This window comes from Lepisma saccharinum, chromosome 8, assembly GCF_977018435.1.
Source record: "Lepisma saccharinum chromosome 8, izLepSacc3.1, whole genome shotgun sequence".
NCBI lineage: Eukaryota > Metazoa > Arthropoda > Insecta > Zygentoma > Lepismatidae > Lepisma > Lepisma saccharinum.
The window spans coordinates 72,110,998-72,131,635 of NC_139236.1; the positions used below are offsets into that span (position 1 = coordinate 72,110,998).

Sequence of the window (20,638 nt, forward strand, 5' to 3'; positions counted from 1 at the left end):
AAAAATCCTAACTGATAATTCAGAGAGCAGAAGGTACGTACGTGTAAGTTGCACATCATGGTTGATGATAATGGTTGAATGTTCATTGTCATTCTAACACCGGAACTCTGCTACAGGAGAAGCAAGCCGTATTTGGATGATCATTTTCCACTCAGTGATCAAGGTGAATATATACAGGTAAAACCTAATTCTCGGTGTTTATATTAATGTGAACGTCATAATTAAATTTTGAATTTCGTTTTACATATAACTCGATTTTGGGTGAAAATTCAGAACAACCATAACTACAGACTACCTGTTATTTGTACCTTCTTTTGAACTTTTGTTATAAGTTCACTTTATACGCACACAAGCTAATCGGAACTTGTCCTAAATTTTAAAGTGAAATCCGAAACACTATGTGCCTCCAGCGGGTTTTGACAAAGTCAATCGCACACACATTTAGAATTCTAATTTATCTATTTCTGAGCCTATTTTTTTTATTTCTCGTCGGATATGACTGACCAACCAAATTGTGAAAATTGAATTCTAGAGTAGAGAATAAATAATGCATGTGAACACACCTGCAAAAAATTTTGTTCTTTTATTTAGTGCCGAAAGTAATACAAACTGGCGAAAAGAAAGAAAACATAACCAAACATAAATTCTAAGATAGAAAAAATAAAAGCCAATTCTAAAATATATTAATCCACTGTTATCAATTGCGTATTTTGTCGTGCTTTTATTGAACGTAACTGACACGTAATTGTTTTAAAGATAATAAAAATATGAATCTGGTGTAAGAATTAGCTAAGATTGTTACAACGGAGACAAGGTAGAACAATTTTGAGTCCTACGTGACCACTAAAAATAAAGATTGGTTTATTGATTTAGAGCAAATGCTTATGTGGTCATCGTGGATTTAATGTTCATGGAACTAAAGAAACATGACTTTCAGTAGCGAAGAAAAGATTATAAGAGATATTTTATATTCACTGGTACGTACAATATCACACACAAACGAAAACAATTATTGAGAACATTTTATGTGACTTCTAAAGTTTTCATTTAATATATCCCACTAACAGTATAAACGCAGGAGGAACAAAAGAACGGCTTTTAAAAATAATCTTCCTGAAAAAAAAGAAACCCTTTACATTTCAAACTCTTTTCCACATAGTATACGCTTTGTTTACTCATTTCCTTAGTTGGTGTGACTTGTCTTCTACACCATTCCTATTCTAACCAGTCTTTTGTATAAGTAAGCTCACTCAGTTTATCTATTAAACCATATTTCAAAACATCTACTTAAAATAAAAATTCTTAAGTGAGGATGAAGATTGAGAGGGAAGATACTCTGCACTCCCTTTAGGTACTTGTAGGGGGGAAGCAGAAAGTGTCTTGCCCCCCACCCCTTCCCACCCAATTCTATGCCTATGGTCAATACGTAGGCTTTGCAGGAAGTCTTTATTCAGTAATTCTGATCATCCAATTTTAGAAGACTATTTTTAGTTTTGACGCATGCGTGGAAATTTCTACATAGGCTACCGAACGTCCACGCAGTTTTGTCTTGCATTCGTATGGCTTCGCTAAAATGTGGATGCATATGCATGCGGCTGCTTAAATAAAGTACTCAGTTCCACGCAATGGAAGAATACAACACAGAAAAGCTACACGTCAACTGTAGGTAAGGAATACACCAGAGGGCAGAGCTGTGCAAAAGAAATTAGGAAAGCATCAATTGTCTGTCTTGTAAACATGTTATATGTTTTGTTTAGATAAGCTGGTGAGAGTATTTTTGCACAGGAGAAATATTTACAATGTTTTGGATTTTGGGTGAGTTTGAAACAGTGCATAAAAGTATATATATTCATTTAGTATTCTAATAATTTCAATATCCTTTCGTTTTAATCACATAGTACATGTACTTCTCTTCGATATCAGTTTGTTAGTTGATAGCAGTTGATATATATTAAGTTACCTTGGATAGCAGTAGCTCTTCGATTTGACATGTTTGTACTGTTATCAATCTAAGAACATAACCCAATATATCACAATTAGCTTTAAAAGTACAAAAGAAACGCCGTTATTCTTTCAACGAAACTAGTTGTGGCAAACGAAAGCGATCAACACCTTCAGCTTCTAAGTATTGATTTTTCCAGCCAGGAGTACGAGTGAAATGTGCTTGGTATACAACCGGATTGGTTGAAACTGAAAATCAATAATAATGGTTTCAAAGAGTTTACTTACAATACTACGCAGGCTTTACATGTTCACCCATGTTAAATTAAACTTGCTACTGGTAATTATAAGTTGTGTACTTTTCCAATGTAAGTTCAGTTCTGCTTGTTCAACAGAATAACTGTTGCCACAACCAAGTAAGAATTAGCCCCCAGTCAAGTACAAAACTGTCACTGAAATCGCAACATAATTCTTAATGTTGTACTTGTTCGTACGTACATACACAGGTCTTACTTTAGTTCTCACTGTTTTAGTAATAAAGAGAAATTATCGCATGGGATGAATAAATAATGGAATAAAGAAACATTTCTGTGGACATCTTTGATTGTAAACTTTAAGAGTTAGTGTTAGTAGTATTTTTCTTTTCTAATATAATACCGTACTACAAGATCTTGAAACTTCTATTCTAAATACACACATGTGCATATTTTGTGTCGTATTTACTTCTTACAAAATTATAGGATGGAATATCCATCGTGCCTTTCAGCTTAAGTTCGGAGAGAGAGAGAGAGAGAGAGAGAGAGAGAGGGGAGGGAAGCACTTCTTTATTAGTTCAAATGATTCAACATCCAGTTTTGTTAAATTATTAAAGTACTTTCTCAAGTATGTGACTCTTGAATTCATGAAAATTTTAAGCTTACATTTTAATATCAAAAGCAACTTGATAGGCAATTTTTCAAAATTGAAGCATCAATTTAAAATAATCTTATTTTGTTATTTTATAGCTAATTTTTTAGAAGTTTTAGATCATTAACTTACAAGTCCTACTTATGGATGTAAAATTTGAAATCGAGGGACCCTGCTTGTCCCTCCTGCGGATGCCCTTCATATGTAAGTATTTACTTATAAATTATACGGAAAATGGCAGTATTTTAGCCTTAAGTTCAGCATCATAATACAAAGAAATTCATAATTATTCAACATAGTTTCATTTGTTATCATTTCTGTAACTCTGTAAAAAAAGCGAGAAGCTATAGCTTCCATTACCATTCTCACATGATCATTGAAAGGAGTCGCATACATAATATGACTTGTATATTTCAGGAAGGACGATTCTATTAATAGTTTTTACATTTGAATTTCTAAACTTCTGCAACTTGAAAGACAAGGTAAACCAAAGAAGCCTTCCTCAAATATGCTTACATAAGAGAAATCCGTAAATTCCAAGGCTGTATCAATTTTAGTCACTTTAAGCTGCTTCTCATTTAGAACCTTTTGCTAACCTTTTGCTCACTCGTGTTTTTCAGAATTTCTGAGCGACATGTTTCAGGCAATATGGACCATTCTCTCGACCATCGCAACAGGATTTCTGATATTATTGGTGGGAGTTAAAATGTACATCAAATTCACAACCGGGTACTGCAAGAGTTCGAGACGACTTGATGGAAAGACAGTGATTATCACCGGTTCTAACACAGGTAAATACTTGTTTATTATTGCCCTTGCATCCACGCCATTAATTTAAACTTCGCTTAACTTTAAAATGTATACAATATTAAAACTCTAGCTTAATCAAAATATTACTTCTTGTATCACCTATCATTGTAATATGTTTTTGAATGTGCTGAAATGGGTGTACTATAAGCAGTGGTGCCAACTTATATTGGCCCACCCAATAATTAACCTGTTAGTACATATTATTTTAGAAATAAAGTCCCTGCGCTTAAGAAAACAAAATGTATCTTCATTATACATTTCAAGAATTCTAACAACTTAATTACAGACTGAGTGTTACCAAAATATGTCATGAAAATTTGTTACATCTGTAACATGATACTTCTCTGTGTTCTATGCAGTATTATTTACACTATTCGTGGTCATATTGTTATTAGGAAAGTAAGGAAGGATAAGCGCTGATAACCAGGATGAGATCTATAGGCACTAAGAACTCTCAAAATAGTTAGGCATCGAAAAATACAAGATGGGTTCTAAAAGTAATGCACATGGACAGATTTCTCACAATTTTCCCGCATAAGGCACCCAAAAAGCAGTTATTTGAAAATAGTCACTTATGACTAAAATAAGACAAAAACATACACTATAAAATCCATGCATTCCTTTCAGAAATGGCTTGAAACTGTTTTTAATCGAAAAATCCTACATTCTCTAGCCAAGGAATATAAAAGAGATTTAGGGGCAAATCCTCAGCCTACGTGTAACATATAATTATTGCATGAAATTATAAAATATATCCACAGTTCAGCCCACCCAATGTTTTCCAAAATTTGGAGCCACTGACTATGAGTAACACTGGTAGAATCTCTTAACTTCTAACAGTACAATTTGGAATTTAATACCTCAGTTGACGAAAAATGAAAGACTTAACATTTCTATTTTATTGATTCCGCTGTTCACCAAATCATAAGCCTACAGATCATAACTGGCTCTATCATCAATCAACCAACCTACATAGCAGCTGTTATTTTATGGTATTAAAATTCAGGTGATAGCATGTATTTAAAATTTCGTTTCTGCCTTGTTCTTACACATTTTCTGCTTCTTTGCTGTTGCTGTTTAGGAATCGGGAAGGCTACAGCCATGGGTTTGGCAGAACGAGGTGCACGTGTAATTTTGGCTTGCAGAGACTTAAAAAGAGCCGCTGCAGCAAAGGGTAAGTACCCCCCTTTTTAAATCATGTAAATACTGATGTATCTTGCTATACCCTCAACCGAAAAGAAAATAGTCACCTAGAAATGAAGAGTAACAAATAATTCTAATCTTATTTTGAACGTTCTTGTGAATTGTGTGTTTGACTTAGTTTTTAATCTGTGCAGAACAAACAGTGGAACCATATTTTAAATTTAACATTTACTATAATACTTTACCAGCTTTTCAAACAAGATAAAAAAAACAAACAAAGAATACAATTGAATAAGAAGAAGCATGCATTGAGATTACCATGTGTACACTAACTAGAAAAAATAAGAAAAATTAACAATTACCGTTGTAATTGCGTTAACCTGATCATATATTTATAAACGAAGAGACTATATATCCATTGGAGTTAACGTTTATATTTTCGTTACATATTAATATGTCAACTTAATACCACATCTAATGGTCAAATAATAGAAAAATAAAAATATATATTCCCAAAATATGAACTAATATTCTGAACGAAAGAAGATAAAAATTCATATTCTTCAAGAATTTTCAGGAGTTATTTATTAGGGCACCCAAAGGCAAAAGATGGAGAAAAGCAATACTACGAAACTGCCACTTTTAATGTTGATGTTGAAGTACACTATATGAACAATGAAAAGAGTTAAGTGTAGGTAAATATTTGAGGACTGAAAGAGGTAAACGCTGTAAGTGCCAAAAGCGAAAGTGTTTGGAAATCGCATCGTTCAGCTCATCAGCCCGTACAAACGTTCACACTAGTGCCTTTTTACACGCTCATTGAACTAGTAAGAGGGCTACCAGCCACTTTTCACGTTCACCACATTATCAAGCATGGCACATTTCACAGTTTAACGTGGAAAACTGTGTTTGAATTCTTGTGGCACTTACAGAGTTTACCAATTTTAGTCTTCATTTGAAGAGAAGTTAAAATGTAGGGATTTACATTAATGAGATTTGTAGCATTGTTACAAACTATCTTACCCACTCACGGATTTTCTACACCAGACGATTTATCGGGTGTAAGATCAGTCCAATCTCCACCATCCTTGCCAATTTTCTTTATGCTCATCTATGTAATGTCTCTAATTTAGAGAGCGATGTCTATTTTTTTCTCCTTCTTGCTCAGACGACATTGTAGACCAAACGGACAATAAGAACGTCGTAGTGAAGCTTCTGGATTTGGGTTCCCTCAAGTCTGTCCGGGACTTCGCGGACGACATCGTGAAGAACGAACCGCGGTTGGATGTCCTCATCAACAATGCGGCTGTTGCAGGAGATGATTTCAAGATAACGGATGATGGACTCGAGTACCAGATGCAGGTCAACCAGTTCGGACCATTCCTCCTGACAAATCTTCTCATCGGTAAGTGCTTACTTGCATAATGAATGATCCATTGCGGACCTCAGTGGTGCTAGGGATCCCGGGTTCGAATCCCTGCCTGGACATGGGTGTTCTTTGTGAGTGTCCCTTCATCATATCATCACTCATTCTCATCTTCGCGATTAGCTTAAAGTGTCAGAAAAGCGACGCTAAATAATAAAGAATCAATAAATCAAGCATAGTGGAATCTAACATGGAGAATATAATGAAAACAGTTATGAGAAGGGATGAGACCAGGGGGTGGGGGAAGGTGCAAATAAGGAATCTGGAAAAGGAGGGTAAAGGCGTTGAGAGGGAAACGAAAACTTCCGAGATCAAATATCTAACAAACTAGTGATAATTGTAAAAGTGGAGTGAAGAAAATAAGGTAGCTGTGAACTAATAATGATGAAGAAAGGAAGGTAAAGAGAAGGAGAAGGTATACATAATAATTTCCTTTTCAGTAAGGTGTGTACAATTGTGAAGGCTCGTCTTTGAAAAACTTCTATTCTATTCATCAAATTACTGCTCAGTCTGTAAACAACTTCCGCCTTTCTTCTTCAGATTTGCTCAAGAAATCTGCACCTAGCCGCATACTCGTCGTGTCTTCCCTTGCTCACAAGTTCGGGTACATTGAACTCGACAATCTGAACTCGGAGAAGCAATTTAGGAAGACATCTCACTACAGCAACTGCAAGCTTGCAAATGTGCTATTTGCAAACGAACTGGCCAAGAGACTAGAGGGAACAGGTAAGCTATGCGACAGTTCATGTAAAGTTTCCATACAGCGTAGAGCATAGAAATTTAGAATTTGATTATCATTATTCTATTGTTCCCAATACTTAATCACAAAACAAAAACACTAAAACGTAGAAAGAAAGTACTGTATTCACATTTTAATCTCATTCTGTGCTTCAAAGATGTGTTTTAGAAACCTTGAAACTATGATTTCTAAAGCGAGTACATACGCCGTAATAGCTAAGTCAATCAGATACCTTGTATGTTCTAAATCAGCAGCTCTAATCGTTAGTGTCGCAGATTGTTGTTATTTCACTAATTAGCAAGAAATGAAGACACTGGAATGCGTTCTAAATCTCAAATTCAAAAAGTACAATTAAGCTGTTAAAAATGAGAAAATTATCGTCTTAGTTATGATTTATCTTAGAAAGTAAATGAAGCCATGGTGGTCTAGTCGGTGAGGCGTCTGACTGACACGTGGGAGACCCGGGTACGATTCCCGGGGTGGATGATCTAAGGTTGGAATTTCTCCGGCCTTGTCCCCGCATAAATCGGCTCTGGGGCTCACCCAGCCTCAAATCAATGGGTACCTGGAGGTGAGCTGATCACATCACCTCTAAAATGGCAGAAATCGAGAATGTGTGGAACGTTATTCCCACATCCCCTAAATGTGCCTTCGTGGCACGGTGTTATACGAACCACGGGAAGCTTTTCCTTGCCTTACCTTCAGAAGACAATTAGTCTTAGTGTAAAGTATTTGAAATAGGCCTACACACGTCTGTGTGTCACATTGCAATTTTACGATTCTCCATCTTCTCCAACAGGAATTACAGTCAACAGTCTACATCCAGGGGCTGTTCACACGGAGTTAATAAGGAACCTGCCATCAGTTATCTTTCGGATTGCTAATTTCATCGCGAAGCAGATTTTCAAGGTAGGCTACATGGGAATATACAGGGTGTCATTTTAATGGCGCCCACGGACCATGGAAACGTGTAGAGGACATCAAAACAAACAACTTTTCTCAGTAACATTTTTCTCGTTGGTGCGTCGTTTCGGCGCTACAGTCGTTCAAAAAAGCCCGGTTTGCCGCCTGAATGCTGGCAACCACACACAACATTTTATTGCATTTGGGACGTCATATCCCGTCGTGAAGCGATGCGTTCCAGGGTTGCCAGGGACACACATACTCTGTGAAAAATGACATAGCTACAATCAGCCACAATATGTACCGTAACACAAAACGAAAAATCACGTTCTGTAACCTAACAGGAAGTAAACAAACGATACGAAAAATAGTAGAAAGAAAATAGAATTCAAGTGGAAGTGGTCATATCGAATTTTGTCTCAGCTTACATGTCTAATATTTGCATTTCAGAGCATTATGAGGCGTGTCAAAACTGATTGAAAATACAGGGATGTGCGTCCATTTCGATCTGCAGCCGAGAGATCGGGAGAAACGTGGCGGGCGGCGCTGACGGAGATGCCGACATTTGAGGCCTGTAATGCCCGCTTATTTTTGTGGACATCTTGCAAAACGAGCACTAACCTGTGTTATAACACGCAAAAGTTCTTCTGTAATTCTTCCAAGTTCCACCCTTATATACACAAATAAATACGCTTTAGAAATTATATTAAGAGCCACAGATAATACTCTGTAAAACATTTTAATCATAGTTTTGACCAGTAACGTCCTGCTTAAGTTTATATCCTTGAAAGAGTTTTGTGTCGATGGGGATTATTTGGAGGTTTCGAATGTGCAACACTGTATCAAGATTACGCTGCAGACGAACCGTTAAAAGCTAATGGTGTTCGTGAGCTTCCTTGCAATCCGAAATCTCCTAGCTCAAGTTTTTTGTTCCTTCGCGATTACAGAGCTGTGAATATAGTGGCAGGCAGATGTAAACCAAGAGCGTGTTAATTTCGTACTGTGCGTAAGAGTGTTATTCTTGGTTACTTGCCGTTACTTGTTTGTGTTATTGCAGTGTGTATGTGTGTTGTGTCAGTCAGACGATTGGAATGCCAGCCGCAAGGTTCACGTTAGAACAAAGAATTTTTATGTATGACACTTACGTGAAAACAGACTCGTGTCGAGACGTGTGTAGGCAATTTGTACAGAAATTCCCAGGCGTGTAGGTGGACATCACTTTGAACAACTCTTATAACACAGGTTAGTGCTAGTTTTGCAATATTTATATAAATGTCTGCATATGTCCATAAAAATATGCGGGCATTACAGGCCGCAAATGTCGGCACCTCCGTCAGCGCCGCCCGCCACGTTTCTCCCGATCTCTCGGCTGGAGATCGAAATGGACGCACGGTAGTAGTAATACAAGCTATAAGACGACTATGTGTTTATCTATGAACCGGATACACGTGTAATAGTTTGCAAATGTGAACAGGGCAGTATATTCGGTACTGATTCATCATTAGATTGTTACTTTGGTTGTACTTGTTTTAGCCGTAATATAACAACGTGAACCTCGGATACTTCCGTTATCAGCACAAAAGTACCGCATGGCATCTGGACACAAACCTGTAGATATCAACCTTGCAACGAGATTTGCAAATATTTGACATGTAGTTGGGCGTAAACAGCCACGTGTAAGCTGCAGGTCCAATAAAATGTATTGTTGTTGATATTTTAGATGTAGGCTGAGACAAAATCCGACATTGACATTTCATTTTGAATACGTTTTTTAGCATTTCTCATATCGTTGGTTCACTTCCCCCTTCCCCTGAGATGACTGCTGATCTTTTAGCTGGTAGGCTATGGTGTTCGGTCTGCTGGACGCGTTTCTTTCTTGGTTTTACAGCTAATAATGTGGTTGGTAGTTTCTCATTTTTAATAGAATTTGTGTGTTCCTTGCAATCCTGCCGGGAGCTGTTTCGCCACAGGATATGACGTCACAGGTACGATCAAATGTTGTGTTGGGTTGCCAGCATCCAGGCGGCAAAACGGTCTTTTTTGAACGACTGTAGCGTCGAATCGGCGCTCCAACGAGAAAAATGTTACTGGGAAAAGTTGTTTGCTTTGATGTCCTCTATACGAATCTGTGGCCCGTGGGCGCCATTAAAATGACACCCTGTATAGTCGAACGTTCTTTATCTATCTATCTAACTGTGTCTATCTGTCTATCTGTCTGTCTGTCTGTCGGTAGGTAGGTAGGTAGGTAGGTATATATAGATAGATACACACACATATACACATATCTTTGTTGTAAAGTTTGAACATCCTTTTCCAAAAAAGTTCTATGCCATTGATTTTGTACAACTTTTTATATTTTGTAGCTCGTACTTTCTTAATATATTTGCAGAATTTTGTCAATGTAATTTTTTTAAGGGGAAAATCAATTTTAGAAAATACCCCTTCACAAATAATGATTGTGCCGCTGTACAATGTGTCTTTTGGTGTGCCGATTTTCTTTTTCGAATTAAAAAATAACACATATGGCCAAAACGTTGTATTATGCGCATGATAAGATAGTACTCAAGCACATAACATTCGAGCGCTCTACATTAATTTTTAGGGGGTACAAAGGGTCCCAAAATATAAAGGGAACGGATATATTTACTTTTATAAATTATTTCATTCGTAACGAAAAATAATATTGCTTGAGATTTTCATACTAACGATAGTATCTCGCCTTACAGCTCATCTGGGTGTTTCGTCTTTTGCTCTAGAAAATATATTGCATCAACAGGCTCAGATTTAAGGGGCCTTATGTGCCTCCACTGGCTATACAATTTGCTTTGAAGAGTGCTGCAAAATGGGAAAATGTATATTTTAAGTGTGGTAAAAAATATATAATTAAACATGTGACATAATTTGACCTGAAAAGAGAAAGTGCAATTGTATATAGGAGGGCCTCATGATTTTATTCCTGGGTCTCCACGTTTTTAAATCCGGGTCCGGTCATGAACCTGTGTATATATTATACCTTCTGTACATTTAAATCATTTTCCATTTTATGCACAACTTTATAATAAATTTAAACTGTGAAACTCCTAGCTTGTTATCCTCTTTCTAATGTTCTTCCTGTGCATCATCATGGGATTTGAATACAATGAATTCAATGATTGTTTGAGTTTGAGTTGGCGTTTTAAGTCCACTTTATGCACAGTAAGGCTAATCGGGACTGGACCTACAGTTTAAAGTGGGATCCGAACCACTTGTGCCTCCACCGGGTATCGAACCCGGGACCCCTTGATTACAAGGCAATGACGCTACCACTGCGCCATGGGGGAGGCCTTCAATGATTGTAAACGAGGCAAGACATCATTACATCAAATTAAAAAGCACGCAACCAATTAGTATAAAGCGGTCTCATCCAGTTTTATTTGTTCGGATAGACAAATATGAATGGTCCAAACCCTATTTTCTAAATGTTAATTTTCAAATTCCATTAATTTCCGGCGCTAGATATGAACATTCAGGCGATGTATTTCTAAACGATAGCGCCAGAATGGAGTTCCAGTTCATTTCGGCTCCATTTAGCGGAATATGCTGGTTTCTTTGTTTGAAGAGGATCTTTGTACTTTTCTCTCATAATCCTTCTTGTCTTCTCTCTGCATCGCAGACGCCAGAGGAAGGGGCGCAGACCTCCATCTACCTGGCCGTTTCCGAGGAGGTTGAAGGAGTCACTGGGAAATATTTTGCTGACTGCAAGGTAAGTAATGTTGTTTCTGAAATGGAATTTGTCTATTTCTACGCACTGATACACAAACCTTCATAATTTTGATATGAAACTCTGTCAAACTCGTTTAATTATCAAGTCAAAATTATTATCCAATGCAGCCCACCTCAAATGAAAATAACGGCAGCAGTACAAAGCTTTTGCTAGACTGGTATGTAATAAATTGTATATGTTATTTCGCGTTGACTGCTATTATAGATCAATTTCGAAATAATCAACAATAATTAGTTTTGATGGAAATTACCGAGAAGCTCATCTATCTGTTCTTGATTCCGACTGAGTATTGTTTTAAGTCCAATTTTTGCACAGATATGCTAATCGGGACTGAAGTTTAAATTGAAATCCGAACCACCACGTGCCTTTACTGGGCATCGACCCTGGACCTTTGAGTGCAACGCTTCGAAATAAGAACATTCAGTTTGTAAGTAAAGTTTGCAACTATTGACCCTGTACGTATTGTAACAGTACGCTCCAGGGCACCACCGCCCCATTATTAAATACCAGAACGAGCCGTGGCTCACAAAATAACAGAAAATATCCAGTTTTTAATTTTGCTTTATTTAACATCGATTTGTTATGTGTCTATCTGAACAATGATTACTTTATTGTATATCAACAAGATAGTAATTATTTTCTTAGGAGACACTTTGGATAATAAATGCTGTGCCAGGAATAAAAAGAACGCGCGTACTAAAAGAAAGAACTAAAACGTAGTTATTTGTTTTCTTTGTGTGTAACTAGTTAAATATGATGATGGTTATGATGATTACAATAATAAATATCATGTTAACAACCATGACAGCATATTGTGTAGCTTCACTTATTTGCTTCTACAGGCTGGCTCAATAAGTCACTTAACACCCTCAGTACAAGGCCACTGCAGCGCGCAACATGGAAATGGTGATGACCAATCGTTATCAGGCCAAGGGGGAACCACATTGACGCCACCCACACGGTCGGCGGCCATCTTGATGTCCACCATCTTGAATTCAACTTCAGAATTTTAAATGGGAAGGGGGTCGTGCGACATATCAAAATGGACTAGAATTTCACGAGAAATGCAATGGTGAAGGTTTTTTCGACGTATCTTTAACCAGTAAAAAGTTATGACTGAATTCTTGTACCAATTTGCTCCTTTTCGAGGTGTTAGAAAAATGCCTTAAAATTTGTTAAGCGCTTCGGTAATGCATTGAGATCAAAGTGACGTCTATGGAGAGACGTTCGCATGCCATTGCACATTATTCTAATCGGATACATCCATGAAGAGCTGTGCATTATGAATGGTTGTCGCGAACAATTTACAGTGTGACGCTTCCATTGAATTAAAAGTCCTTCACAGTGACAAGGCTAATGTTTATGTTCAGAAGGAAGTTCATAAACAGAATATGTGACCCTTGTCATCTGATAACTAACTTTGGACAAAAACTGGTTCATAACGTTCCCATAAGTGTTCTGGTGTTCTTCCCTATTGAAAAAACTCTGTAAAGAGTACCTTCTTCCATAAGCAAGGATGAAAAAAACTGTTTATTTAACAAATCCAAGCAGCGCTAAGCATTTAAGGTTCCGTTGATGGAAAATTGACTAACCAATCGTGTTCCACACAGCACGCCACACCATTAACTTACCAACACTAACCATTCAGCTTTGATCTGTCGAAAATGGGTTATCAGATAAAAATCATCGAATATTCTGTTTATGAACTTCCTTATGAACATAAACATTAGCCTTGTCACTGTGAAGGACTTTTAATTCAATGGAAGCGTCACACTGTAAATTGTTGGCGACAACCATTCATAATGTGCAACTCCTCGTGGATGTGTCCGATTAAAATAATGTGCAATGGCATGCGAACGTCTCTCCATAGACGTCACTTTGATCTCGATGCATTACCGAAGCGCTTAACAAATTTTAAGGCATTTTTCTAACACCTCGAAAAGGAGCAAATTGGTACAAGAATTCAGTCATAACTTTTTACTGGTTAAAGATACGTCGAAAAAACCTTCACCATTGCATTTCTCGTGAAATTCTAGTCCATTTTGATATGTCGCACGACCCCCTTCCCATTTAAAATTCTGAAGTTGAATTCAAGATGGCGGACATCAAGATGGCCGCCGACCGTGTGGGTGGCGTCAATGTGGTTCCCCCTTGGCCAGATAACGATTGGTCATCGCCAATTTCAAATTCCATGCCGCAGTGGCCTTGTACTGAGGGTGTTAAGTGATTTATTGAGCCACCCTGTAGTATTTTATGTGATTGTGATGCAATTCAATATCTTTTATTTTGCTATGACACCACTCTCAAATTTAGGCGGGAAATCTATTCCATATGGCTAAACACGAATTACTGGATTTGAAATGTTTGATTCTCGTAATTGGTTTGGAAAAATATATTACCAGAGAGGATTATATAGGCGCTGGTGAACGTTAAGAGTTCTATTCCGATATATGTGAAGTTCAACATTGTCTATTGTTTGCAGGAAGAAAAGATGTCTGACACGGCGAAAGACGAAGAGTTGGGTGCCAAACTTTGGGTCAAATGTGAGTCGTTTGTAGGACTAAAGGCTAAGGCAAAGGTTGCATAAATTATGTCTGTTTATATCAAAATTCAAATGTTGTTATTTTTGTTATAATGTTATGCCTCTTGATAAATAAATAGATACTTTCCTACTTGTTTTTAATTGCCTGCTTCATTTCATAGCTTGTTTTCCTTTTATTATTATTATTATTATTATTATTATTATTATTATTATTATTATTATTATTACTATCAGAGGATAGACCAATTGTCGGGAGAGACAATGGGATTTACAGATAATGGGTGTCCAATAGTATTAAACTGATAATTTTAGGGTACAAATCAGCAAATATGTTGGATGGAGAGGTTCGTTCATTTCGATTGTCTGTGACCTATCAAATCTTAGAAATCTGGATAACAAATTAGGAAAGAAGTTCAAATTATATATACCCTTATCTGTGGAATAACATAATGTCAAAAACGACCCTTTCATATGGTAGCTAATGGGCCCGTTCCGAAAGTCGCACGAGTTTAACGAGTTAAACGAGTTATGGTAACTGGCTGTCCCATAAGTGCATCCGTGCTTTCGTGAGGTTCATTATGCTGTCCAAAAAGTCGCATTCCGTGCGTCTCGTGAAAGAACGAGATTCACCAAACGCACGTGCCAGGAGGCTGGTTTGTTCGGTGAGAATCATCTGCTGCTTGCAGACCTCGCGCGCACGATGACTTCAAACTGCACTAGTTCGGAAAATGTATTATAATTTTAACAGAGAGCGATATGAAGCAACATGCGCAAGATGAGTGTGCCATAACTGTTCTTACAATGTGATTAAAATGAGTAATAGTGTTCATAGCAGAGTATATTTCTGCCAGAAGGACATGCCTTCCGCTGGACGCCATGCGGAAAATTTGTATAAACAAGACGCTGCTCCTGCGCTTTCGTCTAGAGCGTCCCATAAGTCTGAAAAATAACTGGTTTCACCAGGTTCACGAGGCCAGTTACTTTCGTTCGATTCGTTAAGACTTTCGGAACGAACCCAATGTTTGACTCTTCGTCAACATGCTAAAACTAGAATAGATTGTTCACAAATGGAGCAACCTTATGAGACAAAGTTAGAAGTGGGGAAGTCAGAAATAAAAAGAAGGTCGAAGCAATGGTGAAATACATTTAAAAATATCAGTTAAAGTGGAATCAACATGCTCTGAGGATGCAGACTAAGAGGAAAAATAAATTTAGAAAGACCATATCGCCGATGGAATGATCAATTCTTTGTAGTCGCAGAACGGACTTTGGTTACCCACACGCGAGAGGAAGATGATGATGATTTTTAGACCTATCAGGTTTTCCAATGCAACGTCGTAAAACACCTTTAAATTGTCGCTTTTGTGTTTTGAAAGCTCTGGTTCACTGCAAATTGTATGGGTCGGCTTTATGCATACCGTAATTAATTTTTGTTTATGTTCTTTTAAGTTATATAGCCCATTGTTGTGAGCGTCCATAAAGATTTTTATGGAGTACTTTGTATTTGTGGAAGGTGAATCCTTGCCCAGACTACCAACAGCCATAGGTGCAATTCTCAGTGGGCCCATTACGTAACTGCTGAAGGCGGGGGGAAATTAATAACTTATTTCCTGCATCTAACTTTTATATTATCTCCCAGAACGTGCAAATTGTGGTTTAGAATCGTCAAGATCTCCTCTATAAACATAGAATTTCAGTCTGGTTGAGCAAGCATAAAGAGGCGCATATAGTAGGTTTCCTGGAATATATCGTTAACGACAAATGTGAAAATGAAGCAGCAAAGCCTGGATAATGGGTTGCACATGTTAGCTGGAGGAAGATTCTGGTTAATGGTTACGTTAGGAAGCAAGACACGTTAATACGTACTAGAAACAAAAAAAAAAAATAACAGACGTTAGCTTGTAATATTGCAAATAAGATAAAGCCTAAAACACAAAATCTCACATCCAATTTGTAAAACTTCTGTGACATTAACATGAGCCTTTGAATATTGGCATTTTCCATCCTGTATGAATTCAATCATGGCCACTGTCATTTTTTTATTCTCGGATAACATACTTAAAACGGAGACATCATCATGCCAGCAGAGACACCGTCAGGATGAAGCTGCTGGGTTTAAAGCCCTTTCTCTGAAATAATTCATGCATCATTATGTTACACTCCCTACGTTACGATTTTGGATTAGACAAGGCTTCTATACGTTCTGTCTAGAAGTATTTACACTCCATAGGTCGGACATTGCTTTGATTGGTCTCAGAGTCTTGCACTTGCGTACTAAAAAAAATGTCGTTGTCCGACTGAGAAAATACATATCAAGGGCAACCGTGTAGCTGTATTGCAGGACTGTATACGTATAGGATAGAAACTAATCTCTAAAGAGCAAAACTTTATCAAGAAAAGTTGCTCTAACCCTCTGATTAAATTGATTATGGTTTGCTTCAATTGGTTATTTTACATCGCTTTTCTGGCATTTCGGCTAATCGCAAAGATGAAGATGAGTGATGAGTAGACCTAGTGGCCGGGTTCACAATCTTCTTTTGAGGCTCGTGAGGCTCGATCGCCTTAATGGATTTCTCTCGTAAGGCGCAGTGTTGCCAACTCCTTACCCGAAAAATCACCAAGGTTGTGGCGCTCGTCGTAGCCTTTTATGATGTATATTTTGAGGGCAGAGTTGGCAACACTGTGGGTTTACTGTAGCCTTTTATGAGGGGGGGGGTTTATTGCCCTCTGTTTACATCTGGCAACACTACCGTAGATTTTTTGACAGTGTTGTTAACCTACTGGGTTTTTTCACTGTAAATTTTCATCAAAGGACCTGAGGGGCCTATGTATTTTTTATGTCTGGCAATACTGTTGGGGGGCCTAGTGTTGGCGACACTGTGGGTTTTTACTGTAGCCTTTTATGAGGGGGGTCTATTGCCCCCTTTTTATATTTGGCAACACTACCACTATTCATACTTTTTCTCACATATAGGTGTACGTGATGAATCACCAAACAGATTTTTCCTAAGTCATGAATTGGAGGGTTCTATGACAACCTATATTAATTCTCGTAAGAGAACAGAAAACACACACACAAAAAAAAAAAAACAATACTGTGGTCACTACAACAAATAGTCTTCTTCAACCCCAATCCAACAACCCAAAAATCATCCTAACTAGAACCATGTAACTATCTGCCATCTGTTAGAGGTTTTGTGAACTATGTGGTGTTTTGTTTGTGTGTAAAAAAAAATGCAATGCTTTTTGCACTTGGTTATCATCACCTAACATGTTATTAATTGTTTTTTAAAATTAATTACAACTGAAAACTAATAATTAATATTATCTAAAGTTACTAATTAATATTATACAAATAATTGATATATTTTTTTTTGTTCTTGTTGCTAGTGTTGGGTAATTACAGTTGTTGCAAAATATTAGCTCTCGCGTATGGCAGTTTCTGAGTTTTGTTGGGTATATATAGACGAATCGAAATTTTACTTGTTATGTTAAATTGTATGTTAGGGTACATGGTAGGAGAAATCATTGTATATTAGAGCGCTCTTTTAATGATTTGCCTATAACTGCATACAGGCAGCCGTAAATTTAGCATAAAATATCCTGATCCTGTTTCTTCTAGCATGTGCGACGTTTGTTGTGGTGGGCTTCTTGGGGGAAATGTGATTCTCCCATGATGTCATCTGACTTACTAGTATATGCGATACGAAGAACAGGTGTGTATGTGGCTTACTAGGATTAGGCTCATGGTAATGAGGTCCTAGTAGCTGAAACGTTGTCGGGGTATTTTGCAAAAATTTTCCTTAAACAGTTAACAAATATAATATATATTTTTTTTAAATTCAGACATTAGATGGATTTTACAAATATATTTTTAAAAAAATAGGTTAGGTAATTGTGGCTTCTACAGCTCGCCAAGCAGGGTGCTCTTGCATAAGCTCTTATCAGTCTGTAAGTCAGCAACAAGCAACCTGCGCTAGAGGTAGATGCTCTTGACATCATGAAAAATGAAAGCTTTTTCACTGTAAATTTTCATAAAAGGACCTGAGGGGCCTATGTATTTTTTTATGTCTGGCAATACTGTTGGGGGCCTAGTGTTGGCGACACTGTGGGGGTACTGTAGTTTTTTATGAGGGGGGGGTTTATTGCCCCCCCTTTTTATATTTGGCAATTTTATTGGATGTTCCTTTTTTGAGGCTCGAAATTATTATTTGAGGCTTGAAATCATTATTTGATGCTCGTCGGTGTTGCCAACCCACTCTACAAAAATTCTACTATATGATCTTTCACTGGCTAACCTAACCTAACCTAACCTAACCTAACCTAACCTAACCTACTCTAACCTAACCTAACCTAACCTAACCTACTCAAACCTAACCTGACCTAACCTAACCTAACCTACTCTAACCTACTCTAACCTAACCTAACCTAACCTAACCTAACCTACTCTAACCTAACCTAACCTAACCTACTCTAACCTAACCTAACCTAACCTAACCTAACCTACTCAAACCTAACCTAACCTAACCTAACCTAACCTACTCTAACCTAACCTAACCTAACCTAACCTAACCTAACCTACTCTAACCTAACCTAACCTAACCTAACCTAACCTAACCTACTCAAACCTAACCTAACCTAACCTAACCTAACCTACTCTAACCTAACCTAACCTAACCTAACCTAACCCACCCTAACCTAACCTAGCCTAAAGCAAGGAGCTGGCAACCTTGCTTGAGGCTTGCCTTACAGTGCATAAAGCAAGGTTGCTAACCTACTGGTATTTTTGCCATAACTTTTTACAAAAAAAAAGAGAGAGGAGAGAGAGAGATGGAAGAGTTAAACAACCGACAGCCCACCTACAGCTTTTTTTTCTGTGTTATTTCCGCATGTATGCAACATTTGCTTTCAATAGACAGAAGGAATGTTAGTATAGCAGGCTCCGAGTTTACAATTTATTAAATTAAACAATAATTTATGTAAGAATATACTTGTACTTACCGAACACAAAATAATAAAAAGCACATGTGAATGTTTGCGTGTACAAAATGCTAATTAGCGAGAGTTAATTAAGCAAGGCAAGTAAAAGAAGCAAAATAGAACAACATATGGCGGCGTGAAAATATGTAAAAAATTCGATTCAGAGGTGGATCGAATTAAAGTTGGGGGATATTTTGCATTTTTTCCCTATAATGTACAAAACATTTACCGTACATAATCTTTTCCATTTACAACAGTATAAAATAAGAGGAATGTGTGACAATATCCATATTAATTAGGAAAGTATGTTGTATGCTAGGTTAGCTAATTGTGTCTTCTACAGCTTCACTGTATAGAGGGAAGATGGAAAAAGAGAGCTCTACGGAAACTGACGCTCTTAACAATATTGTACGCCCGTGAAAATTATATATAAATAAGGCATAAGCGTATTATCTGTTTTCATGTCAGATTTTACCAACCTGTGAGCTGTAGTGTTTAGGTGACAAGCGACCCGCTCAAATATAATACTGTTGACAATATTGAACGCCCCGTGAAAATTACATATAAATAAAACTTAAGCGTATTATCTGCTTTCATGTCAGATTTTCCCAACCTGTGAGCTGTAGTGTTTAGGTGACAAGCGACCTGCTCAAATATAATACTGTTGACAATATTGAACGCCCCGTGAAAATTATATATAAATAAGGCATAAGCGTATTATCTGCTTTCATGTCAGATTTTCCCAACCTGTGAGCTGTAGTGTTTAGGTGACAAGCGACCTGCTCAAATATAATACTGTTGACAATATTGAACGCCCCCGTGAAAATTATATATAAATAAGGCATAAGCGTATTATCTGCTTTCATGTCAGATTTTCCCAACCTGTGAGCTGTAGTGTTTAGGTGACAAGCGACCTGCTCAAATATGATACTGTTGACAATATTGTACGTATATTGTATTGTATAGGAGACTAGAAGCATATAATTTGGCGAAAAAAAAACCAAGTAAGGTCATAGAAAATAGTTAAAAAAAATAAACAATTATATTTTGCATTGCACAGCATTAGGTATTAAATAACATACCCCCCAAAAAATCTCTGCATTATGCGTTCTGAAAAAAATTGCCCTACGTGCCAAATTACTATGTCAAGTAAAAATTTTCAAAGACACTGTCGTACTTGTGTGCCGGGAAAGCGAATATGTGCGACCAAACTGTGCTCTAAGTGTGGAATAAATTTTACTATTGATAACTTCAAGCGACACCAGCTTACTTGCAAGAGCACTGGAACATCTCTACCGCAACCTTCCAAGCGAAAGGTAGAAGTAACCTCCCTCGATGCATCGCCACCTGCCAAACGCGTCAAGCTGGCGAAGAAAGCAGACCGAATTGCGTTTGAGCATTTATTAGAAGACTTTAACATAACATCAGACAGCTTCTGCGATGTGCGTAGTTTTCTGGAGAGCGAGCGAGCTAAGATAATATCCA

General features: G+C 37.4%; 1 protein-coding gene across 5 annotated transcripts; it reads left to right on the forward strand.

Annotated features, from left to right (window-relative positions):
• Positions 1–28: 28 nt before the first annotated feature.
• On the forward strand, positions 29–14,309 carry LOC145991545 (retinol dehydrogenase 14-like). 5 transcript variants are annotated; one of them, XM_083127571.1, is made up of 8 exons: positions 29–163; positions 3,468–3,638; positions 4,739–4,831; positions 5,969–6,205; positions 6,767–6,952; positions 7,765–7,874; positions 11,521–11,610; positions 14,114–14,309. In XM_083127571.1, the coding sequence occupies exons 1-8, from the start codon at positions 79–81 to the stop codon at positions 14,216–14,218; spliced, it is 1,077 nt and encodes a 358-aa protein (XP_082983697.1). In that variant the 5' UTR covers positions 29–78; the 3' UTR covers positions 14,219–14,309. The 5 variants fall into 5 exon arrangements, with proteins under 5 accessions (XP_082983697.1, XP_082983701.1, XP_082983700.1 ...); XM_083127575.1 differs by having other exon boundaries at positions 41–177; XM_083127574.1 differs by lacking the exon at positions 29–163 and adding an exon at positions 1,531–1,666.
• The last annotated feature ends 6,329 nt before the right edge of the window (positions 14,310–20,638 follow it).

What these genes read in the sequence shown, in the direction of transcription:
- LOC145991545 (XM_083127571.1), top strand. Translation starts at nt 79, where the DNA reads ATGTTCATTGTCATTCTAACACCGGAACTCTGCTACAGGAGAAGCAAG. An exon ending in TTTTCCACTCAGTGATCAAG is followed by an intron (nt 164 to 3,467) that starts GTGAATATATAC and finishes CGTGTTTTTCAG; the next exon opens with AATTTCTGAGCGACATGTTT. An exon ending in CAAGAGACTAGAGGGAACAG is followed by an intron (nt 6,953 to 7,764) that starts GTAAGCTATGCG and finishes CTTCTCCAACAG; the next exon opens with GAATTACAGTCAACAGTCTA.